The sequence below is a fragment of the Brassica oleracea genome, chromosome C7 (assembly GCF_000695525.1).
Source record: "Brassica oleracea var. oleracea cultivar TO1000 chromosome C7, BOL, whole genome shotgun sequence".
NCBI lineage: Eukaryota > Viridiplantae > Streptophyta > Magnoliopsida > Brassicales > Brassicaceae > Brassica > Brassica oleracea.
Window position 1 is genome coordinate 42066410 of NC_027754.1, and position 13819 is coordinate 42080228.

At 38.6% G+C, this 13819-nt stretch overlaps 2 protein-coding genes across 2 annotated transcripts; one reads left to right on the forward strand and one right to left on the reverse strand.

Annotated features, from left to right (window-relative positions):
* Positions 1-3301: 3301 nt before the first annotated feature.
* Positions 3302-8728, forward strand: LOC106306002 (RNA polymerase II C-terminal domain phosphatase-like 1). The gene is made up of 16 exons (XM_013742448.1): positions 3302-4060; positions 4233-4709; positions 5092-5302; positions 5387-5544; positions 5666-5733; positions 5847-5952; positions 6018-6101; positions 6177-6822; positions 6902-7032; positions 7114-7167; positions 7338-7434; positions 7529-7746; positions 7815-7904; positions 7981-8046; positions 8118-8185; positions 8275-8728. The coding sequence occupies exons 1-16, from the start codon at positions 3752-3754 to the stop codon at positions 8348-8350; spliced, it is 2859 nt and encodes a 952-aa protein (XP_013597902.1). The 5' UTR covers positions 3302-3751; the 3' UTR covers positions 8351-8728.
* Positions 8729-8803: 75 nt separating this feature from the next.
* On the reverse strand, positions 8804-11161 carry LOC106306003 (protein NRT1/ PTR FAMILY 7.2). Its single transcript, XM_013742449.1, has 4 exons — positions 10865-11161; positions 10561-10778; positions 9919-10472; positions 8804-9838 (listed from the first exon to the last, which is right to left on the reverse strand). The coding sequence occupies exons 1-4, from the start codon at positions 10980-10982 to the stop codon at positions 8977-8979; spliced, it is 1752 nt and encodes a 583-aa protein (XP_013597903.1). The 5' UTR covers positions 10983-11161; the 3' UTR covers positions 8804-8976.
* Between the last annotated feature and the right edge of the window lie 2658 nt (positions 11162-13819).

Genomic DNA, 13819 nt, shown 5'->3' on the forward strand with positions numbered 1-13819 from the left:
GAGGAGAGGATTCGCCGGTGAAGAGAGGCCGGAATCGCCGGAGAGTCGCCGAAATCGCCGAAATCGCCGGAGAGTTTTGAGAGAGAGAGAGGCCGCGGAGATAACGAAGAAGAAAGGAGAAGGGTTTTTATTTCCGCGGATTCCGACGGACACGGGTTCGTTGGTATTCCGTCGGTATATTTAAAATATACCAAATGCCGATTCGCGAAAATTTTCAAGCGGTTTGGTTCTCCCGGGCTAATTGAAATTCCGACGGAACGTGTCCGTCAGTATTTTCCGACGGACACATTCCGTCGGTATTTTCCGACGGAATTCCGACGACTTAGTGTTTAGGGTGTTCTTTTCAAGTTTCTAAATGCAAAATCCAAACCTTTGATAATATATATAGTATTTGCATAAAGATTTAACAATAAAAATGTTTTATAACACGATTTTACACATCAACTTTTTTTGTAGTGTAAGCTTATATAAATATGATTGTATAAGTACATAATGTTAAGATGAGATGTTATGAAAACAATGATATGCATACATAAATATTTTAATGAGTTGTTATATTTGAACGGTTGCGATCTAATACTATACTAAACACTTATTATGTGTTATTTTCATAGTTTTGGCATCTAAATTTATAGATTTTTATGATTGAAACTTTATAGAAAAACATGTCGTCGGTATTTTCCGACGAAATACCGACGACCTTTCCAATTTTCAATCAAACCCGTTGTCGTCGCTATGTCGTCGGTATATTGCGAGGGATTTCCGACGGCCCAATAAAAAAAAGAAAAAAAAAACTAATCAGAATCTTCTGAATCTTCATCAAACTCCCCAACCTCGGCTTCCGGCTCTGAATGTACGACAGCATCATGTCCAAACACAGTCAAATTCTCAACGAGTTGAACATTTTCCAAATCTTCAACTGCCTGGGCGTTGCTGGTAGACTCTGGTTGCAATGGTTCATCATCATCAGAAGTTCCATCCACTCGTCCTCTTGGGTTGATTTGCGTTACAGTAACCCATGGATCGTCTCTGTACGTCACCCGAGGGTAACTGATGTAGCACACCTATACATATCAATTATACAAGTATTAGTAAAATATATAACATTAATTAATTATATTGCTAAAAAATTATGAATAAAGGCTTCCGTTCTTTAGTTGGAAAGCATCTGTGTCATCTTGACAATATGGACATGATAGCTTCCCATGTGTTGTCCATCCAGATAACATACCATATGCTGGAAAGTCACTTATTGTCCACATAAGTACTGCCCGCATCTGAAAGTTTTCTTTGCGCGAAACATCGTATGTCTCAAAACCATGCGCCCATAGTTGTTGCAACTCATATATTAGTGGTTGAAGAAACACATCTAGTGATCTTTTAGGATGATCTGGCCCGGGGACTAGAATTGAGAGAAACAAAAACTCTCGTCGCATGCACAAGCTCGGCCGTAAGTTGTACGGTGTCACAATAACTGGCCATAGAGAATACTGCCTTCCATGCTTTCCAAATGGGCTGAAACCATCAGTAGATAATCCAAGATAAACATTTCTTCTCTCTTCCGCAAATTCTGGATATGTTGACTGGAAATGTTTCCAAGCCTTTGCATCTGAAGGATGTCTAATCTCACCATTTGTGGAATGCTCTGCATGCCATCTCATTGCTTTTGCTGTGCGCTCACACTGATACAACCTCTTCAATCTTTCCGTCAAAGGCAAATACCACATTCTTTTGAATGGGATCGGAACTCTTCCCCTCGTGTCCTGATAACGAGGTTTCCCACAAAATTTGCATATATTCCGTGTCTCATCCGCTCTCTAGTAGATCATGCAGTTGTCAATACATACATCTATCACTTCATACGGTAGTTGAAGACCTGCAACAAGTTTCTGAACCTCGTAGTATGAACCCGGTGCAAGGTTATCCTCAGGTAGAATACCTTTGACAAAATCAGTAATCGCATCCATACATTCTTCAGCCAAATTATAGTCTGTCTTAATACCCATTAATCTAGTTGCAGATGATAAGACTGAATGACCATCTCTACAATTTTGATACAAAGGTTGTTTTCCTGCATCCAACATGTCAAAAAATCTCCTAGACTCGGGGTTTGGTTCTTCCCCTCTATAATGATCATGTACCATCTGCTCAGTACCTACACCATAATCTATATCCGTTCTAGATTCTTCTAACCTAATATCAGGCTGAGGTTCACTAACAGGCTGAGGTTCGCTAGTACTACCATATTCATAACCAGTTTCCCCATGAAGGTACCAAACTTTATAATTACGTGAAAACCCTTTCATATACAAATGAGTCCAAACATGCTCTTAAAAACCAACCAATAAGAGCTAACAGTAAAATACTGCTCGACATCAATTAAAATTGGGTTTCCTACTTGATATAGAGGCCTATCGGATTCCTTTCTCTTCAATTGCATTCGGTGTCTCTGTGCTAGATGGAATGCAGAAAAAGGGAAAAACTTTCAGTTTCATACTTGGATATTATATAATAAAAAATAATAATAATAATGAAAAAAATATATATTATATAATAAGCAAACAAATACACCTCTTAGAGTTTAAGGCAAAACAATACCTTGACAATGTATCAACCGATTCCATACAGTCTTCTAGTTCCTCTTCATCCATCTCCTCCTCTTGTTCCTCTTCCTCTTCTTCCTCTAAATCACCCCAGAGCTTGCTCTTATCAATAGGCTCATCCTAAAGATCAATGATAAAATAACAACCCATCACATTTTATGTTGGGTTCCTTCCAGTTACACGTAGAATACAGAATGTTAAACAGAGCAAAGCGAGGTGAAAACACTACCTCATAGATAGGATGATCTTGCTGGCTGCACGCCAAACAGATCTCCATACGTTAGAGATTTATCTCCTCTTACGGAGGATCGATGATGTGGCAAAGCAGTTAAAGTCGTTAGAGGTTGTTAGCAGCTGGAACGAGTTATATGGTGACACGTGGCTGTGTTGTTGATGAAGAAAAGTGTGTTTACTCGGTGAAGTCTCACAGTCGGCAAGGCGAAGAGGGAGAGAAGCTGAGCGATATCGACGATATTTCATTTATTTACGGATCGGTTTGGTACAATTTAATTAATTGGTAAGTCGATTCCGGTTAGCTTCGGTATGAGCCAAGAACCAGAATTTCGACGGATTTCAAGTTTGACACGAAAACTATTTAAAGGCTATTTATTAATTAATTATAAAAATAGTAATATATTAAAAATAAATGGTTGGAGAAAGACGAAGGGACCTTCGTGTTTCCCCTTTAAAAACTCACAAGTGACGAAAGGGCTAATGCGTATTCACAATCTCTGGATCTAGGGTTCCTCTTCTCGCAATTAGAACTTGAAAAAGCCACAAAAAATACCTAATTTCACCCAATCAACAACAGATTCATCGGAGAAGACGAAGAATTAGGGTTTTTCTTTTCAATCATCGGTACTTACAGATCTAAACATTTGAGGGACAAAAAAATTCTTAAAATATCAAAAATCAAACACTAAAATTTCCATCCTTTTCTCACAACCCACAAATCAAATCGTTTCCTTTCTCTTGTTTTCCGCTAAAGAACAAGTCAAATCAGATCCAATTGATGAAACTTAGTGTGGACTTGTCGTCAATCAATCAAGCCAAGGGACAAACCAAACACGAAAAGTAAAGATTTTTACGAAACCAATTTGAGTTTTTGAGACAAGAGACATCCTTTTGATCTGTAAATTTGGGAAGCTATGTATAATAGTAATAGTGTACAAGTGTATCATGAAGATGTGAGAGTTGGGGAAATGGAGATTTACCCTCCTCCAAGGGAACCAGACGATGATGTACAGAGGAAGAAGAAACAGAGGGAAGTGATGGAGCAAGTCAAGATTGGAATCAGAATTGGCCGTTTCTCTCAGCCTAGCGAGAGATGCCCTCCTCTTTCAGTGCTCACCACGGTTTCGTCTTGTGGCCTTTGTTTCAAGTTGGAAGCTCCAGCTTCTTCAACTGCTCAGGAGCCTCTCACTCTCCTCCACTCGTCCTGTCTCACGGACAACAAGGTATTATGGAACATCATCTAAGCCAAGGTTTTGTCAACTTCATATTCTTGTGTGGTTTAATGTCTATGTATGTTTCACTAGAATATGAAGACATAATTGACTGAACTAACTTTGTTTTAAGCTCAACGAGATTGCTTATGAGTTTTGTGTTTACACATTATGGTTCTTGCAGACTGCAGTAATGTCACTGGGTGAGGAAGAGCTTCATTTGGTTGCCATGTACTCTGAAAACATCAACAACGACCGTCCTTGTTTCTGGGCATTTACTGTCGCCTCTGGGATTTATGACTCCTGCCTTGTGATGCTGAATCTTAGATGTCTGGGTATTGTCTTTGATCTCGATGAAACCCTTGTTGTGGCGAACACTACGCGGACGTTTGACGATAAGATTGAGGCGTTGCAGCGGAGGATAAACAACGAGATGGACCCGCAGCGTATTGCAGTTATGGTGGCTGAGATGAAGCGCTATCAAGATGACAAAGTTCTGTTGAAGCAGTATGTTGAAAGTGACCAGGTTGTTGACAACGGGGAGGTGATTAAGGTGCAGTCTGAAATTGTTCCTGCCTTGTCTGACAACCATCAGCCTCTTGTTCGGCCCCTGATAAGGCTGCCTGAGAAAAATATCATCCTGACTCGTATTAATCCCACGGTATGCAAGTTTTGAAACTAGTACACGGTTGTTAGTAGGTAGCCCTGGGTATTCAGTTCGGTCTTTTGGTTCTAGAGGTTTAAGATCCTTTGGGATATTTAAAAAAATTCGGTTCGGTTCGAGTAACAAAGTTAGAAACCTGCTAAATCTGAGATAATTTCGAATCCTATTTGGTTTTGTTTCGGTTAATTCGGTTAAAAAGTCAGAGAATTTTCAGATTAAATATCATATTATCTGGTTTTAAGATACAAATTTGGATAATTCAGACTATTTTAAAAATTTCGGAAAAAAAATATTCTGGTAATTCATTTGTTTCTTTCTTGAGCACCTAGATCACTCTCAACTCTTGTTGTTGAGACTCAATTTCTATCTTTAAACACAGGTACGTGATACAAGTGTTCTTGTGAGGATGAGGCCTTCGTGGGAGGAACTTCGTAGCTACTTGACAGCAAAAGGGCGGAAGCGTTTTGAAGTATACGTTTGCACAATGGCTGAGAGAGATTACGCTTTGGAGATGTGGAGGCTCCTTGATCCAGAAGGGAATTTGATAAACGCAAATGACTTGCTGTCTCGCATTGTTTGTGTGAAAGCTGGTACATTCTTTGTGTTTTTAACTTTTCCTGCTTATTATCTATAATGTTATCGTTTCTTACAACCTTGTAATTTAACCACCATAGGTTTTAAAAAATCATTGTTCAATGTGTTCCTCGATGCAACTTGCCATCCGAAGATGGCTCTGGTGATTGATGATCGACTGAAAGTTTGGGATGAGAAGGATCAGCCGAGAGTGTATGTGGTCCCTGCTTTTGCTCCCTACTATTCTCCTCAAGCCGAAGTAAGTATAATATTTTACTTTGGTTCATTTTGGATATGAAAATTGCACAATCTGAAGAATATATATCCAAAGAATCTTGGAAATGAGTTGTGTTACATTTATCTTATTTCCTTTTCTGTAGGCAGCTGCAACACCAGTACTGTGTGTTACCAGAAATGTTGCTTGCGGTGTCAGAGGTGGATTTTTCAGGTGATATGTCATTTTTAGATAATAGACGTTTGTTTCCTTGACATCTCCTACTAAATCAAAGGTGCTTCCTTAGTACATTCTGACGGTGAAGTGATATTTGAACTTGGTAACAGGGATTTCGATGATAGTCTGCTACAAAGGATTGCTCAAATATCTTACGAGAATGATGTTGAGGATATTCCTTCTCCGCCTGATGTCAGCCACTACTTGGTGTCAGAGGTTAGTGGTGATTCTTACTTACACTCCAAACTGCTTGCCAGTAGCTCATTCTCTTTTCAATGTAGGACGACTCCTCGGGTTTAAATGGGAACAAAGATCCACTTGCTTTTGACGGGATGGCTGATGCTGAAGTGGAGAGAAGAATGAAGGTGATTACATTTCTAGGCTCAATCTTTTCTGTTCAATGATGAGAGTTTAAATACATTTTTTTCTCTTTTATGCAGGAGGCAATTTCTGGATCTTCAGTTGTCCTTCCAGCGGAAAATATAGATCCAAGGATAGCTGCTCCGGTTCAGTACCCCATGGCTTCTGCTCTTTCTGTTCCCGCTCCAGTTCCAGTACCAGTCGTCCAACAACCATCAGCTATGGCCTTTCCAAGTACTCAGTTTCAGCAGCCGACATCAATAGCTAAACACTTGGTTCCTTCAGAACCAAGCTTGCAGAGTTCTCCTGCTAGAGAAGAAGGTGAGGTACCTGAATCAGAGTTAGATCCAGATACTAGGAGGAGGCTCCTCATATTGCAACATGGACAAGATACTAGAGATGCTACTCCAAGTGAACCTCCGTTTCCTCAGAGACCTCCTGTTCAAGCTCCTCCAACTCCACATGTGCAGCCAAGAAATGGTTGGTTTCCTGTTGAGGAGGAGATGGACCCAGCTCCACTTCGTCGAACAGCCTCCAAAGAATATCCGTTGGATTCTGAAAGCTTGAACAGGCCACGCCATCAGTCCTTTTATCCTAAGATTGAGAACTCAACTACTCAATCTGACAGGATGCCTCATGAGAATCGCAGGCTACCTAAGGAGCCGCTTCGGAGAGATGAACAGTTACGGTCGAACAACAATCCACCAGGCTCTCATCCTTTCTATGGTAAGCCATCAATGTTTTTTCTCTTCTTGTATCATCTGGTTCTGAAGATAAATTGCTGACTTGGGATGGGACTCTGTAGGGGAAGAGTCATCTTGGAATCAGTCTTCTTCAAGAAACAGTGATATTGACTTCATACCTGGACGAAGTGTCTCAGCAACAGAGAACCCAGCTGAAGTTCTACATCAGATTGCTATCAAATGTGGATCTAAGGTGTGTGATCATCATCATGATTAGCTGATTACCACTAACTCCATCCTCTAGTTAATTTATATGTATTCGATGACATTGTAGGTGGATTACAAACCGGGTTTGGTTGCTAGTACAGATTTACGGTTCTCTGTTGAGGTACTTCTATATGTTTGCATTTACCTAGCTTTCACTCTTAGTTATAGTATGTTCTGAGTAATTTTGGTGGAACCTATGCCAAATCTTTAAGATCCTCTCTTCCCTTAGATGAGAGTTACTTTTGTTGATTGTGTCAACTGTTCCAATTAATCTATGTTTTTTATTTGAAGGCTTGGTTATCTGGTGAAAAAATTGGAGAAGGGATTGGCAAATCGAGACGAGAAGCCCTGCGCAAGGCTTCTGAAGTTTCTATCCAGAACTTAGCTGGTAAGCCGTTCTGACTCATGACTTGGTCTTTGCTTAAACCTTCACATTTAGTATGAGAATGGGTTTATATCAATGAGCATGAGACTTTCTGCAGATATATATTTGTCCCGTGCAAATGGCGACCCAGGTTCGAGCCACAGGGATGTTAGCCCTTTCGCTAATGGCAATATGAATATGGGAAACGCAAACGCGCTTGATAAACAGCCATTTCCTAGAGATGAGACAGCGATGCCAGTTCCTTCTAGACCTACAGATCCAAGATTAGAAGGCTCCATGAGGCACACTGGCTCCATTACTGCGCTCAGGGAACTGGTACGTATCTCCTTAATCTGGATAACTGTTGCTTGCTCAGTTGTCTCATCTTTGATACATAATTTCAGTGTGCATCGGAGGGCTGGGAGATGTCTTTTCAATCTCAGCGTCCACTTCAATATGACATGGGACTCCACAGAGATGAATTGCATGCTCAGGTTCGCACACCCATGAAGATTATAACATGTTCTTCACGGCCATCAGTGTCTTGATTCTGTTTGTACTGTGTTTCAGGTTGAGATAGATGGGCGTGTTTTAGGGGAAGGAGTTGGATCGACATGGGACGAAGCTAGAATGCAGGTAAATCAACTGAACCCTTGCCTTTTGATCTTGTTGTTCCCTTTTGTTCTGATGTTCTTTAGTACCTTTAGGCTGCTGAGAGAGCACTGTATAGTATGAGATCGATGCCTCCTTTGCATAGAAGACAAGGATCTCCACGGTTTGTTCTTTTATATCTTTGAATGTCTTAAGTAGATTCGTAATAATTGATTTACATATATAACAATCGGTTTTGTGTTGATGTTTTAGATCGTTCGGAGGGATGTCAAACAAGCGTCTAAAGCCAAACTTCCAACGGATGCCATCTTCAGGAAGATATTCTTAACGAAGAACACGTCAAGTAACAAAACACATTCCTCATCAGTTCCATTGTCTCTTGCGAAAGCACTACCAGCTACCACGAACAAATTCTTTGACGCGATGAACCAGACACGGAGAGAGAGAGAGAGAGAGAGATTCTGCTCTCGTCGTCTCTTGTTGTAACATGTATGGCAAATCAAGATTTTTGTGTAATCTATATGAGAAACTGAGTGGAAGCAACATCTTGGGGACACCGAGTACTACACAGATAAGACATAAGCATGCACTTTTGGCTTCTTCTCAGACTGTAAGTTACTCCATAGAAAACCAGTAAAGTTAGTTTGTTGTTTCTGTTCTACAACACTTCCTGTTTTCACTTTGACACTAAGATGTTGATGTTATAATGTAATTTTTACTGTGCTATTAACTGGCTTGCAAACATTTTTATGATATTATATGAAAGAAAAGTTACAATAACTGTTCAGTGGAATCATCAACCGTCTTTATTTAGAAACATTAACAAAACTTTGCACAAGGGTAGCCTTAAAAAGGAAACCACAAGACCAGTTTATAAGACAGAACAAGCTCAGCTTTGGACATTACTGTCCAAAGCTTCACAGCGTTAAACCCAAAACTTTTTTGTGCCTTGACTCAGACTTCCTCTTCAGCCATGGACTCAGAGAAACTTGCTTCAGACTTGATATACTTATACCACTTCGCACAAACCAGGTAAACCAAGAAGTCAGCTGCGGTTAGACCAGCTAAAAGGAAGTAGAATCTGTCCAAGTGTCCTTTGTTGAGATTCCCAGGGATCCAACCAGGCAAATCATCTCTTGTAGAGATCTTCATAACAATGGAAACTAGAAGACTGCTTACATAGTTCCCAAGCGAAATCGAAGCCATACACAGCGCGCTTGCAAAGCTCTTTAGCCCCGTTGGAGCTTGGCTGTTGAAAAACTCGAGCTGGCCAACGTACATGAACACTTCTGATGCACCTATCATCATGTACTGAGGCACTTGCCAGAATATACTCAACGAGCTAGAGTTTGAAGCCGTTTTCTTGTGTTTCAGCCTGTATATCTCCACTATCCCTGCTGATATCATCGCCGTTATCGCGATCACGAGGCCTATCCCCATTCTCTGAAGCTCAGTGAGGCCTTTGTTGGGCTCTCTTTTGTTGAGTCTTGCAAAGAGAGGGTCGAGAAACCGCCTGTAAGCGAAGATGAAGAAGGCGACGCTGAGGATGTCGAAAGTAGACATGCTTGAAGCTGGGATCCTGAAGTCTTTGATGTTTGTCTTCATCGCTGCGCCTTGCACAACAAACAGTGAAGCCATTTGGGTGAAGACCACTGAGTAGAGAATGGTGCAGAGCCAGATTGGTAAGAGTCTTAACACACACTTCACTTCTTCAACTTGAGTCACCGAGCAGAGCCTCCATGGATCGTAAGTCGATCCACTCTCCACCTTCTCAGCCTCATCATCAGGTGTGACAATTGCAGCTCTATCCAAGAATCTGCATTAGACAAGAACATAGAGTCAAAATCTGATAGTTTCAGAGATTATAACAGAATCTCTTAAAGTAATTATCAATACCTGAAGCCTTTGGTGTGAAGAATCTTCTTGTCTCCGGTTCGTTGAGTCTCTGAATCATAGAGATTCATATCCTCATAGTTCACATCAATCTTGGCTTTTCTTGTTGAAGCAACCAAGACTTGGCAGAATCTAGACCAGGGACTTTCTCTAGGTTTAAAATGTCGGTACTTTGGCGTGCCAGTCAAGAAAAGTACCAAACCAGCAAAAGCTGACCCTGCCGACGCCCAAAACCCTAGCGGCCAAGCCCCTTGATCCTCAAAGTAACCCAAGACGGTATTCGAAAGGAGCGATCCTAGATTCAGAGCCAAGTAGAAGTAGCTGAAGAACGCGATTTTCGAGTGTCCTTCAACAGAGTCATCTGCATCAAACTGATCAGCTCCAAAGGTTGCTATGTTAGGCTGATAACCACCATACCCTAACGCGATCAGATACACTGATAGGTAGAAAATAACCGTCTTGACCGTGGAGTGTGGCCTACAGGGAGACTCTTCAACACCACAACCACTTGGTTCGAGTAGTAACGCACCAGTAGATAAAGATAACATGACTAATCCCTATAACAACCACATAAAACAAACGTTAGCGTACTGCACAAGAAACAAACCCTAAAAGAAAACAGAGTAATGTTGAAAAGGGACTTACTGCAACGAAACTTGCTTGGAAGATTGCACAAGTCTTGTAACGTCCCCAATAAGAGTCACTGAGGAAAGCACCAAGCAAAGAGAAGATATAAACAGTTCCTGTCCATTTACTGACATTGTTGGCAGCTTCTGCATTGTCTTGTCCCATCACTCTTGTCAGAAACAGAACCAGATTCACTCCTACACCGAAGAAGGCAAGCGTCGCTAGCCCTTGGTTCACTATATTGATTAAAAACCATCTCTCTTTAGAACCTAAAACACTTTTAACTACAAGAACATAAGTGTTTATGTATATATAGACTTACCAAGAATGAGAATAGCAGTGAGCCATTTGCCAGTTTTGGCTCGGATTGCTGGATTTCCATGACGATCAACGCTTCCATCTTGAGTGCAAACTTCAGTATGTCTTACTTTCTGATCCATCTATGTTGAAAAAGATTCCTTATCTTGATCCTTGAAGATTGATTTGGAGAGAATGAAAGAGAGCAACCTTTGAATCAAAGAAGATACAAAAGGAAGGAGGAGATACAAAGAATCAAGGAAAGTGAAGAAGAGAAAAGGAAGTGAAAAAGATAGACTTTGTTTGTTGAGATTTGAGTTGCGATAAAAGTGTGAAGAAGAGATGTATTATTTATAGAGCTAATGAAGTTGAGTTAGAAGAGATCCATTCTTTGACGGCTCTTTCTTTCTTTCTTTGGTATTTTAATTTAACAATTCTTTAAAAAAATTATTAAAACGGGCTGCCAAAAATTTATGTTCGGTGGTTTTTTCTCAACAGAATTTTAAATCAATTATAGTAATCTTATATCTATATTAAACTGATTTAAGTTTTTGAGCTAGTTCTATGAGAAGATAACTGCTGATATGAGGCTATACGAACAATGCCATATAAACAAAATATTAATTTAATATGTGTAAAACTAATTTTATTTTGCTTGATACTTATTTTATTTACTTAAAAAACATAAACACCACTAGTATGACCTGGTATAGGAAAATATGACTGAAAATATGTATCCTAAAATATAAAAAGAAAGAAAGAAAAAAGGGCAAACCTCCAAAATAGCACCTTTCTAAGTTTATATCACAAAAATAGCACTAAAAAACTAAAATGACCAAAATAGCACATTTCTAAGTTTATCCTTTAAAAATTTTAATTTTTTTTATTTTTCAAAATTTGAAATCTTATCCCCAAAACCTCATTTCTAAACCCTAAACCCTAAACTCTAAACCCTAAACCCTAAACTCTAAACCCTAAACCCTAAACTCTAAACCCTAAACCCTAAACTCTAAACCCTAAACCCTAAACTCTAAACCCTAAACCCTAAACTCTAAACCCTAAACCCTAAACTCTAAACCCTAAACCCTAAACTCTAAACCCTAAACCCTAAACTCTAAACCCTAAACCCTAAACTCTAAACCCTAAACCCTAAACTCTAAACCCTAAACCCTAAACTCTAAACCCTAAACCCTAAACTCTAAACCCTAAACCCTAAACTCTAAACCCTAAACCCTAAACTCTAAACCCTAAACCCTAAATCCTAAACCCCACCTTTTAACTCTAAACCCTAAGTTTGTGACTTTTGATAAAACATTAAGTGTTATTTTTGTGACTTTTGACTTTGATCGCTAGTTTGGGAACATAAACTTGATTTAGTGCTATTTTTGTCTTTTTCTCTAGAAAAAACACCTGGTTAAAGGTAAGCCAAGCTTAATGTGTGCCCAGTTACACCTGGTGGGTGGGCTGCTGGAAGACACTAAAAAAAACTAAAAACGTGAGAAACAAAATAAGTATGAAAAATGTAAAACAAAGACTAATTTTTCTTTTTAGAAAATTGAATAACAAGTGGGCAACAAGTGAAAGTAAAAGTGTTCCCCATTAAAACAAGACTAGGTGTTCAAGCGCACAACGCTCGTGCGTAGCTGTCTTTGATTGCGAATTTCCTCACTCCTAAACTTATTATTTTAATCCTCTTCTTAATTGGTCATTTAAATCCCTAATTTAAGTCCAATCTTTGAGACGTTTTGGTACTCTCTTCTAGTTGTGTTAGATCTTTTTGTGTGTCTAACTTTCAAACATATAATGATATTTTATTTCATATTTAGATAGACAAATACCAACATGTTTGGTATTGATAATCAAAACTTTGATATAAATTAAATGTTTATTGATATTTATTATAAGGATGTGAAATACATAAAAACTCATATTCGAATGTCTAGATTCATAGATACTGTGAAATATTTTCGAAGTTTTACGTCGCATGAATTACCCGTAGGAAGAAGAAAACTATATTCTAATGATGTCCCAAATTTTGTTCTTCACCAGCGAAACGATACGTCTTACTAAATGAGTTACTGAAAAAGGCTATCATACATCTTGGTTAAGAACATACCTTGAATTTAGGGTTTTAAGGTCAGTCGTTGAAGTGTCCATATTCGTTGATTAAAAACTTCTTTCCCCAAAAACTTACTAAACGATTAATAAGAAAGTTTTTTTAAATATGCGTTGCAAAATTCAATACCTTCGTTTAATAGGACTCGGTAAGAGTTACTATAATTCCTAATTCCCAAAAGTTTTCTCGGTTTGACAATTTTATTTAATTTGCTTATTTTGTTTTTTTAGATGTCAGCTTATGTAGTCTGATTGAGCTTCTATTCTCGCTAGAATAAGTCTATTTAATCTCATGATTAGTTAGTTCATAGAGTTAGATATCTCTTTATAATGATGTAAGGTTAATTTGGGTAATCGTGTATTTTCAGCTTAAAACAGACTAACCATATATGTGAAGCGTCACGCAAAGTACGTAGTGCATGTGTATACGATATGTTGAAATCGTAAAAGGAACATTTACTTTTTCAACAACAAAAACAAATATTTAGTTGTCAAAATAATATTTATAATATACATACACATTTAAACTACGAATTAAAATGTTAGATATTGTGATACCAAACTGGTGTTTGATTTTGCTGTTTTCTACGGTTGGTTGTCAAATTAATATTCCATCCGTTTCATATTAAGTGTCGTTATAGAGAATTTTTTTCGTTACAAAATAAGTGTCGTTTTCGTTTTTCAATGCAAAATTTATTAATTGTATGCAGTAATTTATTTTTCTATTGGTCAAAATATGGTTAGATATATAGGTAATTGTGATTTTATAGAGAAAATATACAAAATTAATTGTTTCCTTAATATGTGTGCACAATGTCAACCATATTTCGTTACAAAATAAGTGTCGTTTTCGATTTTCAATGCA

What these genes read in the sequence shown, in the direction of transcription:
- LOC106306002 (XM_013742448.1), top strand. Translation starts at nt 3,752, where the DNA reads ATGTATAATAGTAATAGTGTACAAGTGTATCATGAAGATGTGAGAGTT. An exon ending in TTACTGCGCTCAGGGAACTG is followed by an intron (nt 7,747 to 7,814) that starts GTACGTATCTCC and finishes ACATAATTTCAG; the next exon opens with TGTGCATCGGAGGGCTGGGA. An exon ending in GGGACGAAGCTAGAATGCAG is followed by an intron (nt 8,047 to 8,117) that starts GTAAATCAACTG and finishes TAGTACCTTTAG; the next exon opens with GCTGCTGAGAGAGCACTGTA.
- LOC106306003 (XM_013742449.1), bottom strand. Translation starts at nt 10,982, where the DNA reads ATGGATCAGAAAGTAAGACATACTGAAGTTTGCACTCAAGATGGAAGC. An exon ending in TCCAAGCAAGTTTCGTTGCA is followed by an intron (nt 10,473 to 10,560) that starts GTAAGTCCCTTT and finishes TGGTTGTTATAG; the next exon opens with GGATTAGTCATGTTATCTTT. An exon ending in CTTCACACCAAAGGCTTCAG is followed by an intron (nt 9,839 to 9,918) that starts GTATTGATAATT and finishes TGTCTAATGCAG; the next exon opens with ATTCTTGGATAGAGCTGCAA.